This window comes from Pinus tabuliformis, chromosome 1_2 (assembly GCF_031772625.1).
Source record: "Pinus tabuliformis cultivar Carrire ecotype Pingquan chromosome 1_2, CPIR1, whole genome shotgun sequence".
NCBI classification, from domain to species: Eukaryota; Viridiplantae; Streptophyta; class Pinopsida; order Pinales; family Pinaceae; genus Pinus; species Pinus tabuliformis.
Window position 1 is genome coordinate 819,670,069 of NC_142298.1, and position 15,343 is coordinate 819,685,411.

At 39.5% G+C, this 15,343-nt stretch overlaps 1 protein-coding gene across 3 annotated transcripts; it reads left to right on the forward strand.

The window, feature by feature from the left end:
- The first annotated feature begins 8,634 nt into the window (after positions 1-8,634).
- On the forward strand, positions 8,635-11,536 carry LOC149208428 (phospholipase D alpha 1-like). Of its 3 annotated transcripts, XR_016252101.1 has the most exons (3): positions 8,635-8,948; positions 9,056-9,217; positions 9,381-11,536. XR_016252101.1 is itself a non-coding variant. In XM_089394070.1 (2 exons), the coding sequence occupies exons 1-2, from the start codon at positions 8,841-8,843 to the stop codon at positions 9,146-9,148; spliced, it is 201 nt and encodes a 66-aa protein (XP_089250196.1). In that variant the 5' UTR covers positions 8,635-8,840; the 3' UTR covers positions 9,149-11,536. The 3 variants fall into 3 exon arrangements, 2 of the variants coding, with proteins under 2 accessions (XP_089250196.1, XP_089250197.1); XM_089394070.1 differs by having other exon boundaries at positions 9,056-11,536; XM_089394071.1 differs by having other exon boundaries at positions 9,065-11,536.
- The last annotated feature ends 3,807 nt before the right edge of the window (positions 11,537-15,343 follow it).

The window sequence follows — 15,343 nt, forward strand, 5'->3', positions numbered from 1 at the left end:
AGTGGCGTCAAAGGAGGAGCACATGTCATGCCTCTCCTTTCGAAGACCATGTCTATCTAGATTGGTTTCTTAAGAGCCTTTTATTCCCCATCAGGAAAGATGGCGTGTCCCATTTTTATCAAACCAAGGAAGAAGCTCTCCAGACCGCTTTGAGATATGATCTGATTTATGCACAATTCGGTTATGTCTATATTGTCATTTCAGACCTCCCTCGTCCTAGAATTGCCAATGCACTAGGGGCATCTCATGTCTGAATTGAGGCTTCTGTGATCCATAACAATTATCAGAAGAAATTTCGGCGTAAATCACAACTAGAAAATCATTTTCGATGCGTTTCGAACCAACCAATGTGGTTCATCGTCAGGACGAGTTGAAGAAAACAGATCCAACTTTGCATGTTAAATAGTCTGCGCAGAGCCTCCAACGGCTAATTTTGACTTAGGGATCAAAGTCAACAAACCAATCTAATAATTTAAAGGAAGTTAGTTAATTTGAAGGAAGTTAGTTAAATAAAATAATATAATTGGTGTTTAAGTTAGTTAAAAGGTATCATTTAAAAATTAAAAATTAAAAATTTTATAAGTTAATTGTAACTTTAACGGGATCTGGTTATATGAAACAATTTTATTTAGATAATAGTTAGTTAGACTAAATAAATAGAGGGATGAGAAAAATAATAAAGATTAAATTAAATAAATAAAATACAGATAAATAAAATAAATAAATATAATAAAATAATAATAATAATAAATAGATAAATAAATTAAAATTAAATCAAATTAAAATAAATAAACCAATAATAATAATAATAATAAAATAAATAAAATAAAAAAAAATAAAAAATAAAAAATAAAAAATATATATATATATATAAATTTAAAAAATAAATAAATAAATAAATAATAAATAATAATACTAATAAGAATAAATAAACAAATAAAAATAAAACATAAATAATATAAAATAAAATGAATAAATGAATAGATAAAAACAATATAAAAGATCACCTCAGAATGAAAAAAAAAAAAGCCGACATAAATTGAAAAGACGGAGAAGGATAGGAAAAGACCATCAGAAGACCCGAGAGCAAAAAAGGATAAAAATAATGAAAGGTCGAAAGGAATGAAAAAAAAAGGGGGGGGGGGGGGGGGGGAGGAAAAGAAGGACTAGGAAGAAAGGGCAGGGATCCAACAGCTACTGATCTTCCAGTCGTCATCTCTATTGAGATTGTTAGGCCTTCTTTCAATCTCAATAGCTTCCCTGATGTCGCTGAAGGTATTGTTGGATCCCTTTCACTCTTCACCATACTCTCAGCAGAGTTATGGCTATCCGCAGGGGGGCATGAGTTCCTCCAACATTTATGCCCCTCCTGCTAGAAACATGTTTCCAGGACCCTAACCTATCTACCAAACTGTTTCTCCTTCTTATGCAAAACCTGGCGCTCCAACCCCTCAAACATTAGCACCACAACCTCCCATGCATCCTCAGCCCCAATAGAAACTGCCCCATCAGGGCCAGGTGTTTGCGCAACAGAGTGCTACCAATCCCCCAAATTCGAAGAGAAAGAATAAGGGGAAGGTAACCAGGGTAACCAAGGTAACCAACCTAGTGAACCCTAGGGGAACCAGCCTAACACGAACAACCAGCAACAGGGCGGTTAGCCCAAGAAGAACAAGGTTATTCGTACAAACAAGCCGTTTGCATGTTGTGGTGTACATGGCCACTATACACATGAGTGTCCTCTTTTACCCCAAATGCGCCAAATGTGGGAAGCTCAAGCAGCTTCTCGAGGTTAACAATCGCCTCAGAATCCTGCACCATCTCAACTGGCCATGCTCACAAAGCAAGGATTTGTTGCTGCTCAACCTTAGCTAGGTCAAGTAGCCCATCTCCTCCAACCTTCTAGTCCCGGTGACTACCAAATCCTTATGATGAACTCTTATGAGGTTAACAACTCTAATATCAACCTACAAACTCGGTCACGCCAATATGACAAGCCCTCCACTTCGTCTGCTGCCGAGTCCAAAACCAAAGTATCCGTTGAGCCTCTTAAGACACCAAATAGTCCTTTACAGATCCCTCAACCTAAAGTTGAGGCCATTCCTAAGATCCCAAAAGGACCATTGTGCCGTAATTCAGCTTCTAACAACGCTACCCATACATACAGTATAGTCGATGACTTTGCGCAATCACCTATTGCCATGTTGATGCTTGAAGTCCTCTAGTCATGCCCATCCCAAAAGAAATCTCTACTAACTGCCTTAGGTGCAGTGGATGCTTCCGACGATCGTTTGATTATCTTCCCAATTGATACATCAAAGCATCCCCCATTTCCTTCATTTCTTTCTTTCTAGATACTAGTTAGAGTCCTTAATGCCATCATCTCCAGATGCATTATTGACGAAGGCGCATCCACCTGTGTGATGTCCGCTGCTGTTTGGAAACAACTAAATTCACCTGATTTGTCCCCCTCCACCATCACTTTGTGCGCTTGGGATGGACACTCCTCCCAGCCCATCGACATGTAACGCAACTGTTCAGTGACCTTTGCAAGCAAGACTGTCCATGTCAATATCGAAGTCATCGATGCCCCTTTGGATTACAACATTCTCTTCGGTCGTAATTACACATATGCCATGTAAGTTGTCGCGTCTGCGGTGTTTTGTAAGATGTGCTCCCCCCCATGAAGGGAAGATCGTTACCATTGATTAGTTGACTTACTACGAGACAACATCCGTGACCTCCCATGAGTCCATTATCTTGTCGATGTCCGACAACTAGTCTTCAACTCCTAGCACCAGTGTCTCACCCGAAGTCTATAAGGATTCCTCATTATTGTTTGCCTTCCCTGGTCCTCCCCCTCCCATTTTTGAACCTACTTCCATGAGTGTTTTCATGTTACAAGCGTCACAGGTTACCCTTAAGCAGTTTGGTACATCTGATCAATAGTTAGCTCCTCAGCATCCTGCCATTGCTCTTCTAGCTGAACCCTCTGGACCCACTCCCCCAGGACCTCCTCCATTTTTGGGTGCCTCTCCTATGTTCCCTCTAGGAACTGTTCATCTAGGTCTTAACCATCTAGGAGCTATTCCGCCGGGACATTATCCTGCTAGCCAGATACCTTTCTTATTCCCCCTCCAGGATTTTTCTGTACCTATCATGGCTTCGTTGGTCCTTCCTAACATGACTCTAGGGATCCTTGTATGGTACATCAAGCCCCCTTCAAACACTCTACATGGTTAGCCAAGACCATATCATGCTTTGACCCTAGTTCAACCGATCCCCATGACCCCTATCGCTGCTTCAATTCCATCATAACCTCAACAAGAACCAATTCCTGTTGCGAAAGAATTTGGCCAAGTGGGAAATCCAAAAGGAAAGATTCAAAGGACAAGGCTCCCCATGCTCCTCCAACCCCTAAGGCCCCAAAGCTGACACCCCCATGCGCTTTGTGCGAAGTCGTTGGGCATGCCACCAACAATTGTCCTAAAATTCCTCAACTTAAACCATTTGTTCGTGAAACGTTCCCTGAGTTGAATATTCTGGAAGTCCATGTTAACATACCGGTCCAACCTAAGAAACTCAAAATGCTTTGCACAAACCACCCTTATTCCCTGTGTGATCTTCATGGTCACTATTCCCATTATTTCCCTCGTCTCGATGAGTTCCATGATTTCCTTGGGGCGATTCGTGAATACAAGGCCACTCGTAGTGGAGCCTATGCTCCTCTACCTATGGATTCTGGTACCACCAATCAACCAGAACAGGGAATCTCTGACCCTACTATTGTGATCCCTCCCCCCCGATGTCGAGATGACGGACACCAAAGGCCCCATTCTTTACCTATCGTCATCATTGAGGTCCTCGCCAAAAAGCCTTTTTGAGGTTGCTGCGCGTGTTTCTATCGAACCTCTTTCTATAGAATCCTAAGTCTCAACATCCGTAGATCCTCCATCTACTAGTTCGTCATCTACAAATCCAGACGATGCGCATGTGAACCTTATTTCTTGGGTTAATGCGCCAGGTAATGCCACCGCATCATGTAGTCAGTACTCCTCTCGTCCACCCATCTCCCATCCTAATGAGGACATCATGGAAGCTATGTCTACCCCTGATTACCCCTACACTTAAGTAAGGGGGCATTTCTTCAGATAATTTCGAAGGCCATTCCCTTCCTAATTCTCCCAATGCGCTTTACCTCCAGAAATGTTGCTCACAGCACATCCCTTTGATATGCGTGTCTTTATTTCTGCCATGTAGTTAGGTAGATTGCATCATCTCATCCATTGCCTTTTGCATCCTTCATATGGATCCATCATCCACAACGTATATCAGTCATGCCAACAATGCAAGTCGCTTCTCCCAGAATCTAGCCTCAGCCATTTTTACCCCCTTGCATACGTTAGTCCTTTCAAATGGCATGTGCATTGGATTTGCCACCAATAATCAGGCTGAATATGATGCAGTGATAGGTTTGTTAATTGATGCCCTCGCTCATCGCATCCTTCACCTTCATGTTCATTTAGATTCCTCGCTATTTGTCATGCAATTGAATGGTGTGTATCATGTGCATAACCAAGTCCTATTTAGAAAATATCTAGGAGTGAAGCTATTAGTACGTGAATTTGAAACCATTACTTTCAGTCATGTGCCTAGAGCCCAAAATCACTATGTAGATACCATTGCAAACAACATTATATATTGGCATTTATCACATGTATACCATAGAAGACAACCATAAACAAAACAAATGGTGAACCATCATCGTCATATAAAATGGATAATCATATTATGTATCATAAAAGTGTTTGGAGCCATAGTTCTAAATACATCCGACATCCCCATAGCATGTTACAAAAATCACAATCAAAGGGACCCACATGTCCCTGCATCTAGTCACAGTCCGGCGGATTTCGTGCCAAAAGCTCTACTCCACCTACATGTAGATCACGTAGTACCTGACCTGCCATCACCACACACCACACGATACCTCGCCACTCTGAGGGAAGACTGGTGCACTCATCTGTGTACCGATCCTCTAAGTCGTGCCATCCATGATCTGAAACCCTGCTGTGACGACGATGTCCCCCGATCTGCAGTGCCCGGCACTACGACTCAGTCTGCATATCTTGCCAGTTTCACTGGTGCTATGTCTGCATACAACATATTTCACACTCAGTACCACATACATGTGACAGAAATATAAAATGCACCATAAAACATAGCAACTTAACACTTACCGTTAGGTCCCCATGCTCTCCCAGGCGGAAGTGGCAAGTCAAGATCCCTTGATAGTTCATCCCGCTATAAGGGTAATCGTCAATGTAAAGAGGCGTCTGATCACAATGTGTGAAAAAATCAGCTCGGAACACCCATCCTCCTCCCCCTCCTCCCCCCCCCACAGTCGCTGCCCCCAGCGATGCATCCTAGGCTCCCTTGGGCCCCCATCTCAAATTTTTACATGAGGACGGATAGTGGGTATCTTCTTAAAGAAGAACGCACATAGTACTGTACCAAAAGTGCAATCACGATCCACTGGTCTCTTGCAAATACTCAATTGTCATTTCACTGACGACATCATCATTTGGGCCCATCCATTGTAGGTCCCGACCAAAACACTCTCAACTAACATCATCTGCCCTCCATTGATGTGGTGGAATGCCTGGCTGCCCAAGATCTGTAGCACAGTTGCGGCAACATCTTGTGTCTCTAGCCTCTCTAGATCAACAAGAGGGATATTCGTGCCCTTAACACAAACACCTCATCGACAATGGCACTCCACGAACTCAGTAATGTTCCTCCCATGAGGTAACACATGATGAATATCCCCCACCATTCTAAGGGGAGGCAGTTCGATCAAAAAGTAAATATCCTATAATGTGAGCTCGATCTTGTGCCCCTGCACGACAAAGACCTCCTGGTCTGGATCCCAATAGCTCACAATTCTCGATAGCAAGGGCTCACCTGCCCTCATCAGTGGGTTCTCTACCAACTTGAGAACCCCATAACGAGCCAATGCCCCTCGAACCGCTTGATCCCCTTGGATCTCGGATCGAAGAGTATCCAAGTCTCATTCACGCCAATTGATTTTCAGCTCTACCATATCTGTAAAACACCACATGTATTGTCAGTTCAGAAAAGAAAACAACCGGCTACACTGATCAACCTACAACCCCCACCAGGCCAACAGACCAACCCTTCCTTTAGCCACAAATTGCAGTTTTCAGCCTAGAAAGTGTAATCTCGGAGGTTTCCAGTTGTTTCCTGCGGGCCAGATCACATTTCTAGACCCATAAAGTGTGATGCGATCGTGAGCAAGGGCAAGGGTCTCTAAGGGAGCTTTCAGGTGCCAAAAATCAAGAAATAAACCACTGAAATTGAAGGGATGAGTAAGGCCACCTACCTGAAAGTCGCAGATCCTGATTCCGATGGTCAGTTTGTCTGCTACGATCTCCACAAGATTTAGGGCCTTTTCCTCCTCTCCAAATTCACCACAGCTCACTTAGCAAATGAATCCAAATTGGAGGGAAAATGTCCTTTCATAGAAAAATCCACAATTTCTTTGTCGCCCATTGCGATTATACTGTAGCTTAGTTTGACGAACCATCAGCACCGTTGGAAAGATCTCATTGAACTCTATAATGGGTCTTCCTCATTTTTTAATGATTTGACACTTCACTAGGAAGCCTTTATTCCACGAAAGGTCACTTCATCACCTCTCAAAATCGAATTTCGTCATAAAGCGACACTTGTACTTTTAGGTCCACCTCCTCTTAATACTTGTCGTACCATATGATTTTTGTCATGAGTAACCATCATTTACTCATGCTTTCATGGTCCCCACTGGGCCTAGTCTGCGTGGCAGCGTCATCAAGTCACCCTTGTTTAGAGCATCTGCGATGAGTCACCCTTGCATTCTTGGAGTCTATTTCATGTCCCATCATATCATGTCACATTATTCCATCCATATTTGCATACCATTCATCCTATGTTGCTCATTTGTGGCCTCCAGTCATATTTTCCCAATCCCCTCCGGAGTTGAGTTAGTTGCTGCCAAGTCAACCATGAACTTTATTCTCTAACAAGGGTAGTCGTATGTTTACCCCTCATTCCCATTTCCCCATTATCCCTAGTGTCAGTGCATCAGTCACATTGTTATTTTCCCTCGTGATTTAGTTGAGGATCCTCATTGCCTCATCTATCGCAGGCCCTATTCTATCGACATCATCTCATTTATTCCATAAGAACGGCCTAGAGGGCGGTGTATCTCAGTTCCAGCTTCATTCTTGTTCGACGCCTTGGATCAAGCAGAGGGTCTCATTATTGCCCTTTTCCTTGGTCGTTTCATGTTCGTGATCCATACACGTGATGGTCGAGTGATGCAGTGAATTGTACTAGTGATTCCCGAGTGTGTGTGAGATGTTTCAGACCTCATAAGGGGTTGGCCCTTCAAGTAGCCCCCCACATGCCCAAATGCATACCTACCATGCTACAGCCTCAAATGCAGTTCTGCAGAGTTGATGGGTTCGATCCCTACTGATTGCAGTGTTCATAGCATGCACGTCTCCTCCAGATGATCCATTCAATTTTGCAGAGCCCTTCCTTGTTTAGCAGGGCTTCTCCGGTTGTTATACCCTCCCTCCCATCCATTTTTTTGGGAAGAGGCTTTGTATCTCATGTACTCATATATTATTGTATTCAGCCATGGCTCATGTTTTTATGTATGTGGGACACATTGTATTATTTTCTGGCTCTGTTATGCCAATATATCTTGTTCCATTCATCATGTACTTTATTGCTCAGTTTCATATTTCTCGACGAACCATTCTTTTTGTACTATAAATTTCTCGACGAACCATTCTTTTTGTACTATAAAGTGGCATTTTGTTCTACCTTTCTTCAAATTGTTATGGATACCTCTCAATTCATTTGGGAATTTTAACTATTTTTAGAGTTTTTTTAAATGAAGGCAATGAAAATATTAAACGTTGGGCCTCTTATTATTTGATTATATATTTGAGAGCGGTAATTCTCGCTTCTCGCCACTAAAGAACTAATGAGATTTGTTGAGCACGAAATTCCATAAATGGGGTTGACAATATTGGGCTACTCGAAAAGATTAAAGCTTTGGCATAATGGGCATTTTATTTATTATTTTAATTAATATCTTACGTGTAGAGAGGATGGAATTTTTGTTCATATTTTTTTTAATAGTGAATATTTTTAAATTTGAAATATAATTTGGATAATTTTGTTTGTTAATAATTTTTTTTTTATGCTAACATATAGATTTAAATTTGGAGGAATGGGATATATACACATATGTAATTTGAATAGTTATTTAAAAAAATTCTTTTGTTTTACAAATAATAAAGTTTTATATATTAATTTGATGTTGAAATATATTAAAATATCAAAATTTGTTTATTTGCATTCCTTTCTGAAATCAACTCTCCAACTGCCACTCTGTGTGATTACGCACCCTTTAATCTTTATGTTAGACCATAAAACTATTTTACACCGTCAGATTGATAACTCCATCATGCAAATCCAAGGATAAGTGGCATATCAATGCGGTTATTAACTCCCGGCATATCCACGAGGTTATTAACTTCCAAGCAGCTGTAACGGTAAATAAAGCACACAATAAGTAAAGGAGGAGGGCAGGAGGGTTTCAGTAGATCAGCGATGGCAGTGACAAAGGAGGACTTTGTAACTGACCTGCTAATAACTATGGAAGCTCCTTTTCTTGTGTATCGAACAAAGGCTCTATTTTTGCAAGGATTATCTTTAGATTGGCTCAGAAATCGCTCTAATTGGTTGTGATCACTAGATCAGTAATGGATCAGATACTGATTCATGGAACTCTCCATGTAACTGTCTGCGAGGCAGATTCACTAAGTGATCCTCGTCGAGTAACGGGAAGAACTTCTAAGTTCTTCAGAAAGGTAAAAAATGGTGTAATTTGAGTTTTAAGATATAGAACGATCGAATCCTCTGTGATTCGTTTTGTCTTTTTTTCTTTTTTGACTATTGTTTGTGTCTATGGTTACAGTTCGTTCAGGGCATTGAAGAGACTATAGAGTTTTGCAAAAGAGCTAACAGACTGTATGCAACCATCGATCGGGAGAAAGATCTAGTGGGTTGAACTCGGTCTGGAGAAAGCTCTAGTGGGTTGAACTCCGATCATCTGTGACGAACCCAAAAACCCACGATGGTATGAGTCCTTTCACATTTACTGTGCTAACCAAGCTGGCAATGTAAGAGTTCTCTTTCATGCACAGGGGACTGTTGAATCTCGACTGCACTTTAAATACTTTGATGCTTGTATTTTCTTCCATCCTGGTTCTAATGAATATGTTTGGCAATGGCAATGGCAGATCAAGACAACCCAGAGACCCCATCTGATAAGCTTTGCAGGTGTCCCAAGACCCAACAGTACAAAAGCCATTCATTCCGTCCTCACGGAACATAGGCAGACCAGAGAGTTGCAATTTTTTGAACTGCAATTCCTGCGTTTTCCTAGGTCCCAAAAACACAGTGAAGCTCTTCATGTAATCCGAATTCTGCCTTCAGCCTCCTGGTGATAGCCTCGGAGATCCCTGTTTGATTCTCTTATAGCTGGGTGCATTCCTGTGTTGTTCAATCCCTTTACAGCATATTATCAGTGTCCATGGCATCTGCATACTAATGAGAGCTCCTATTTAGTTTACATAGAAGAAGAAATAGTTGAAGAAAAGAATATAAATGTGATAGAGGCTCTTTAGAAAATCCCAGAGGAACAGAGGAAGGAAATGAGAAAGACCATAATCCAGGAAATTATGTCCGCTCTGGTGTATGGTGACACAAATTCAAGATTTAAGGTTTTCCACGATGCATTTATGATTTCTTTGAATAATATTTTCTAGAAAACAACTAATCCCTCCAAGGATGAACCCATTTGAATCCATGATGCATTCCATTATGGAGGGGACAATGCATCTGAGTTGAGTACAAATTTTGAAATTTATCGACAACTATGCTCTTGTAAAATATTGTTTTGAACTGAGGATACATGAACAATCAGACGTTCATGGTTTTTGTATTTGCAAATAAAAGCATTGAAATGGGTCAGATTGTTATAGGTGCTATCTCCACGATTCATAGGGCAAAAATTGAAGTGGGGTCTGTACCCAGCAACTTTCGGTTTGCTAGATGTTACTGAAAAAATGTAGTGAAGAACATAGTTACTGGTTGTTATTTAGTTATGCATTCGTGAACATAATTATCGGCATTTTCTTTGGTTTTAGTTTGGTGGGTAAAGGTTACCAAAAGAAAATTGTTCAATGTCTAGAATTTAATTTCATGTATTTCTTTCTTTTAATATGATAAAACGTGCAAATTAAATCCTATTCAATGTATCCATACGTCTAGATTGGGGATTACTCTAATTGTGTGTGGTTTACTTCAGATTATTGTTTCATTATTGTTTCATGGAGCAGGAAGTATGGCATTGGATGAGGTGGAGTAATTTTGAAACACAGTTGAAACGCTATTCAAAATTGATTCCATTTCTTCCTTTGACATAGTTTCTCCTCCATGAATGATGCACTGTCGGTCAGATTGAAATTCTTCAACGCGATTATCCGTCTGCTAGTTAATTTTACAGATTCTTGACTTTTGTTTTGCAAAATACTTTAGACATCACAACAGTTTTCTTAGGGCAAAATCGACTCAAAATTTGGAAGAAGTTTTGGAGTTGTTAAAGGGCTGTCATTTGACCACCCCTACTCAGTTTCGAAGAGTGGTTTGTCTCAACCCTAGGTTCTTCTTTTATAGATCGGAAATGAACCTGACGTCTAAGCTGACTCTCCTTAGGACCTTCATGGAGTAAGAGGATATCTCTAAACTAATTATTACGTATGCAAGCGCATTTGGAGCCAGTGAGAAGAAGCTTAAATCTACAATTTCACTTTTGAAAATATTGGGTGTTGAGGGTCGAGTATTATCAGAGTTAGTAGCTAAACATCCTCGTATGCTCATGGCTTCAGAGGAAAAGGTAATGAAGTCATTTAGACTTGCCGAGGGTTTGGGTTTCAAGCCGGGATCAAAGAAGTTTGTATTTGCGGTACATGGAACGTTTAATCTAGCGAAAGAAACCTTAGAAGAAATATTGCAGTGTTTGAGTAGTTTAGGTTTCTCAAAGAAAGAAATTTCGCAAACGATAGATCGGGATCCGTCTATTCTGTGGCTTTCAAACAAAAATTTGAAGTGTCATGTAGATTTTCTCATCAAAACTGCACTTAGTTTGGAGATGAGGGTGATTCCTCGGCATAGCTGAGTAATGGAGGCATTGAAGTCTATGCAAGCGTTGAAAACAAAAATGCATTTTATATCGATTCTTTATTTGACAGAAAAACGTTTCATGGAGATATGCAGAATCCTCAGTTCTGCGAGATATTTACCACCATTTGAAGGGTGGAGTGTTCAACATTGACAAGGAGACATCTAGTGAATCATATATCGGGCCAAGGATATTCGCCACGCGCCAAGGCATGAAAGCTGGAAAGTTGAGCGTGAATCACATGTAGGGATAAGGCTAGGTCATGGAGAGAGTCATCCTGAATGAAAAGAATTTAAAAATTTGTGGCAGGCTGTTTCAGTGAACGAATGGTGAGATCACTCACACTTTCCTCAGATTCAATGGTACATCAGCAACATGGAGATCAAGATTGTCTACACATGTCAGCATATAGTTCAGAACGAACAAGGGATAATATGGTTACTGTTTAGTGACTAGAGGACAAATATGGCTATGGCTACAGGTAAGCTCTATTATAGAGAAGCAAATTTTGTAATCTATGTCTAAGTGTTTCAGAACCAAGTGCGATGTTAGGTTTTGGTGGATTACTTTTTGTTTTTTTTGTTTTTTTGGTACAGATGATATTGCAGCTGGGAAATATTATGTCTAGTATGAGAATAGCATTTAGTATGAGACTAGCTGGGCAGATAATTGCCAGATTCTGCAATTCTTGGTCTCTGAAATTCATGAGAAAATTTGGGGGAGATAAAAAGCTCATCATTGTAAGCTATATCTGGCCTGAACAAAATCCTTATTAAAATGAGAAATACATTGAATTTGTCAGTAAAAACATTTGCAAAGATCTATGAGTGTTTCAGAGCCAAGTGCTATGTTAGGTTTTGGTGGATTACTTTTTTTCTTTTTGTGTAGATGATATTGGTGGATTACTTTTTTTTTTTGTCTTTTTGTACAGATGTATGAGAATAGCTCGGCAGAGAACTCCCAGATTCTGCAATTCTTGGTCTCTGAAATTCATGAGAAAATTTGGGGTTAGATAAAAAGCTCATCATTGTAAGTTGTATCTGATCTGAACAAAATCCCTATTAAAATGAGAGGCACATTGAATTTTTGAGTAAAAACATTTGCAAAGATTATGAGAGATAGATCTTTAATATGATTTTTCTTATTCATAGTTTTTCTTTTTTCATCAAAGAACTCTAGGAACGTTCCACTTCTGGTAATTTTAATATGGGGACATTTTGGCTATATAATCTTTATGATTGCTCTTGCGGTATTTCAATATGATTGGTAATTTAAAAAAAGTGGCTTGTTGTTCAGATGGTTTCAAATAAAGAGAGTTAGCCTAGATGGGACTCTAGCTTAAATTTGTCATACCTTGTCATAACAAGGAGTGCTTTCAAAAATGTCTCACTTGATCCATTTTGGGGGGGGAAAAGATAGAAATTTGAAGAGATTGGGCAAAACTCTACTATCTATAACAGAGTTCAAGTATTACTTGGACAATCATCTGCCTTTTTAAGTTTTAGGATATGTTGTCCTTTGCAATTTACCAAGTTTTGCTTCAGTTGTAGTTTGCAAAAGTAAACACCTCATCTTTGCAAAAGCTAACAATTCATTTCAATGAAAATGTAGTGAATTATTTGTTCTTAAAATTTTTTAGTCATGTTGTGAATGAGTAGTCCAAATGTATGATGCCTGCTTTAGTGGTCCAAATGTGGTCCAAATGTATGATGCCTCCTTCATTTGTTCGACGAGATGGTTGATGGTCCTTACCATTACAGTGTTGATTTCTCATCTTTCAACAAATTTTGAAAGTGTGATCTAGCAATTTTAATAAGGGAACTTTTTGGCTATATAATCTTCATGACGCTTTTGCGGTATTTCATGATGCTCTTGTGGATGATAATTTCAACAAGATGGTTTCAAGTTTCAACTAAAGAGAGTTACCCTAGATTGGACTCTAGCTTAAATTGTCAATCCCTGTCATAACAAGGAATACTCTCAGAAATGCCCGACTTGATCCATTTTGGGCAGGAAAAGGATAGAAATTTGAAGAGAGTGGGTAGAACTCAACTATTTGAAGAGAGTGGGTAGAACTCAACTATCTATAACGGAGTTCAAGTATTACTTGGACAATCATCTACCCTTTTTAGTTTTACTTGGACAATCATCTATCCTTTTTAGTTTTAGTATACTCTCAGAAATGCCCGACTTGATCCATTTTGGGAAGGAAAAGGATAGAAATTTGAAGAGAGTGGGTAGAACTCAACTATCTATAACGGAGTTCAAGTATTACTTGGACAATCATCTACCCTTTTTAGTTTTACTTGGACAATCATCTATCCGTTTTAGTTTTAGTCTATGTTGCCCTCTTCAATTACAACATTAGCAAGTTTTGTTTCAGTTGTAGTAATGGAGTAGTTGCTTTGATAACATCTAGTTTCATGCTTCCATCTTAACAACCTTTTCTTTGTTGGTGGCATTATAGTTATTACGAATCTTTTCCATTACGAACAGATGACCAAAGATGGTGCTACATGGGACACAACCACAACAATATTTCATGCTTCCATCTTAACAACCTTTTCTTTGTTGGTGGCATTATAGTTATTACGAATCTTTTGCATCTTTGCTACATGGGACACAACCACAACAATATTTCATGCTTCCATCTTAACAACCTTTTCTTTGTTGGTGGCATTTTAGTTATTACGAATCTTTTCCATCTTTTCCATTACGAACAGATGACCAAAGATGGTGCTACATGGGACACAACCACAACAATATGGAGTCTACAATAGTATTACAGGGACCTAACATATGTTAACCCTAATCATCAAATCAAAGATTAAAATTGTTAGGATGGCATTATCGTTGAAGGACAAATTTACTTTACTTGGAGTCTTCCTTTAAATAGACTATAAACTTCACAAATACCATGGGTCAATACCATGGGTTGTTAAAACCTAGCGTCCAAAAACCACTGGTAATTTGACCAAGTTGAAATGTTTATAGGACGGGACATTACAACAGTCTTTCCCTTAATTTGACCGAGTCTGACCGAGTCGAAATGTTTACAGGACGGGACATTACAACATGTCTTCCATACTAAGTTGGAAAGCACCTCTTCACGCAATAAAATATTTTGATTTTGAGATGAATTATGCTTTATGGGCATGTGGCATTAATAAGCCATGGTATTGGTCGATGGTGTTGTAACAAAGCCTATTTATAAGTTAATAATAACCATGGTAAAATAGGGGTGAATATATATGGTTAAGAATCTAGTTATATTGTAAGTGAAATGCCCCATTTGATCCATTTTAGGCAGGCAAAGGATTGAAATTTGAAGAGAGTGGGTAGAACTCAACTATCTATAACAAAGTTCAAGTATTACTTGGACAATCATCTACCCTTTTTAGTTTTAGTCTATGCTCCCCTCTTCAGTTACAACATTACCAAGTTTTGTTTCAGTTGTAGTAATGGAGTAGTTGCTTTGATAACATCTAGTTTTATCTTCCATCTTAACAACCTTATCTTCATTGGTGGCATTATAATTATTACGAATCTTGTCCATTATGAACAGATGACCAAAGAAGGTTATTGCAAAGAGGTTGTTAGAATAAAGGCTTAGGAATAAATAATACAGGGAACTTAAACAACATAGACTTGGCTTTGGCAGTTGACCCATTCAACCTTGAACTACACTTACAATCTCCCCAGGTCATGTCCTTGAGGTTTCTGAAGATATAAACATTTCGTGATTGGCTTTAGGATCCAATGGGTTGAATGGGGTAGATGCACTAATTTTATTTTTACACCGTAAGGTGTTCCCCTCTAAAATCCACTCTCCTCTTATCTTAACTATCAAACTATGATCCATTTGATCTGATGTTAGACTGTTATTGTTTCAGTTATAACTACATTTTAACAGTGGCAAACAATTGAAGGTAGACAGCCATGGCTTGCGTTGCAGAGTGAAGGTAGAAGGCCATGGCTTGCAACGCTTGCATTGTAGAATGAAGGTAGATGACCATGGTT

What these genes read in the sequence shown, in the direction of transcription:
- LOC149208428 (XM_089394070.1), top strand. Translation starts at nt 8,841, where the DNA reads ATGGATCAGATACTGATTCATGGAACTCTCCATGTAACTGTCTGCGAG. An exon ending in CTTCTAAGTTCTTCAGAAAG is followed by an intron (nt 8,949 to 9,055) that starts GTAAAAAATGGT and finishes CTATGGTTACAG; the next exon opens with TTCGTTCAGGGCATTGAAGA.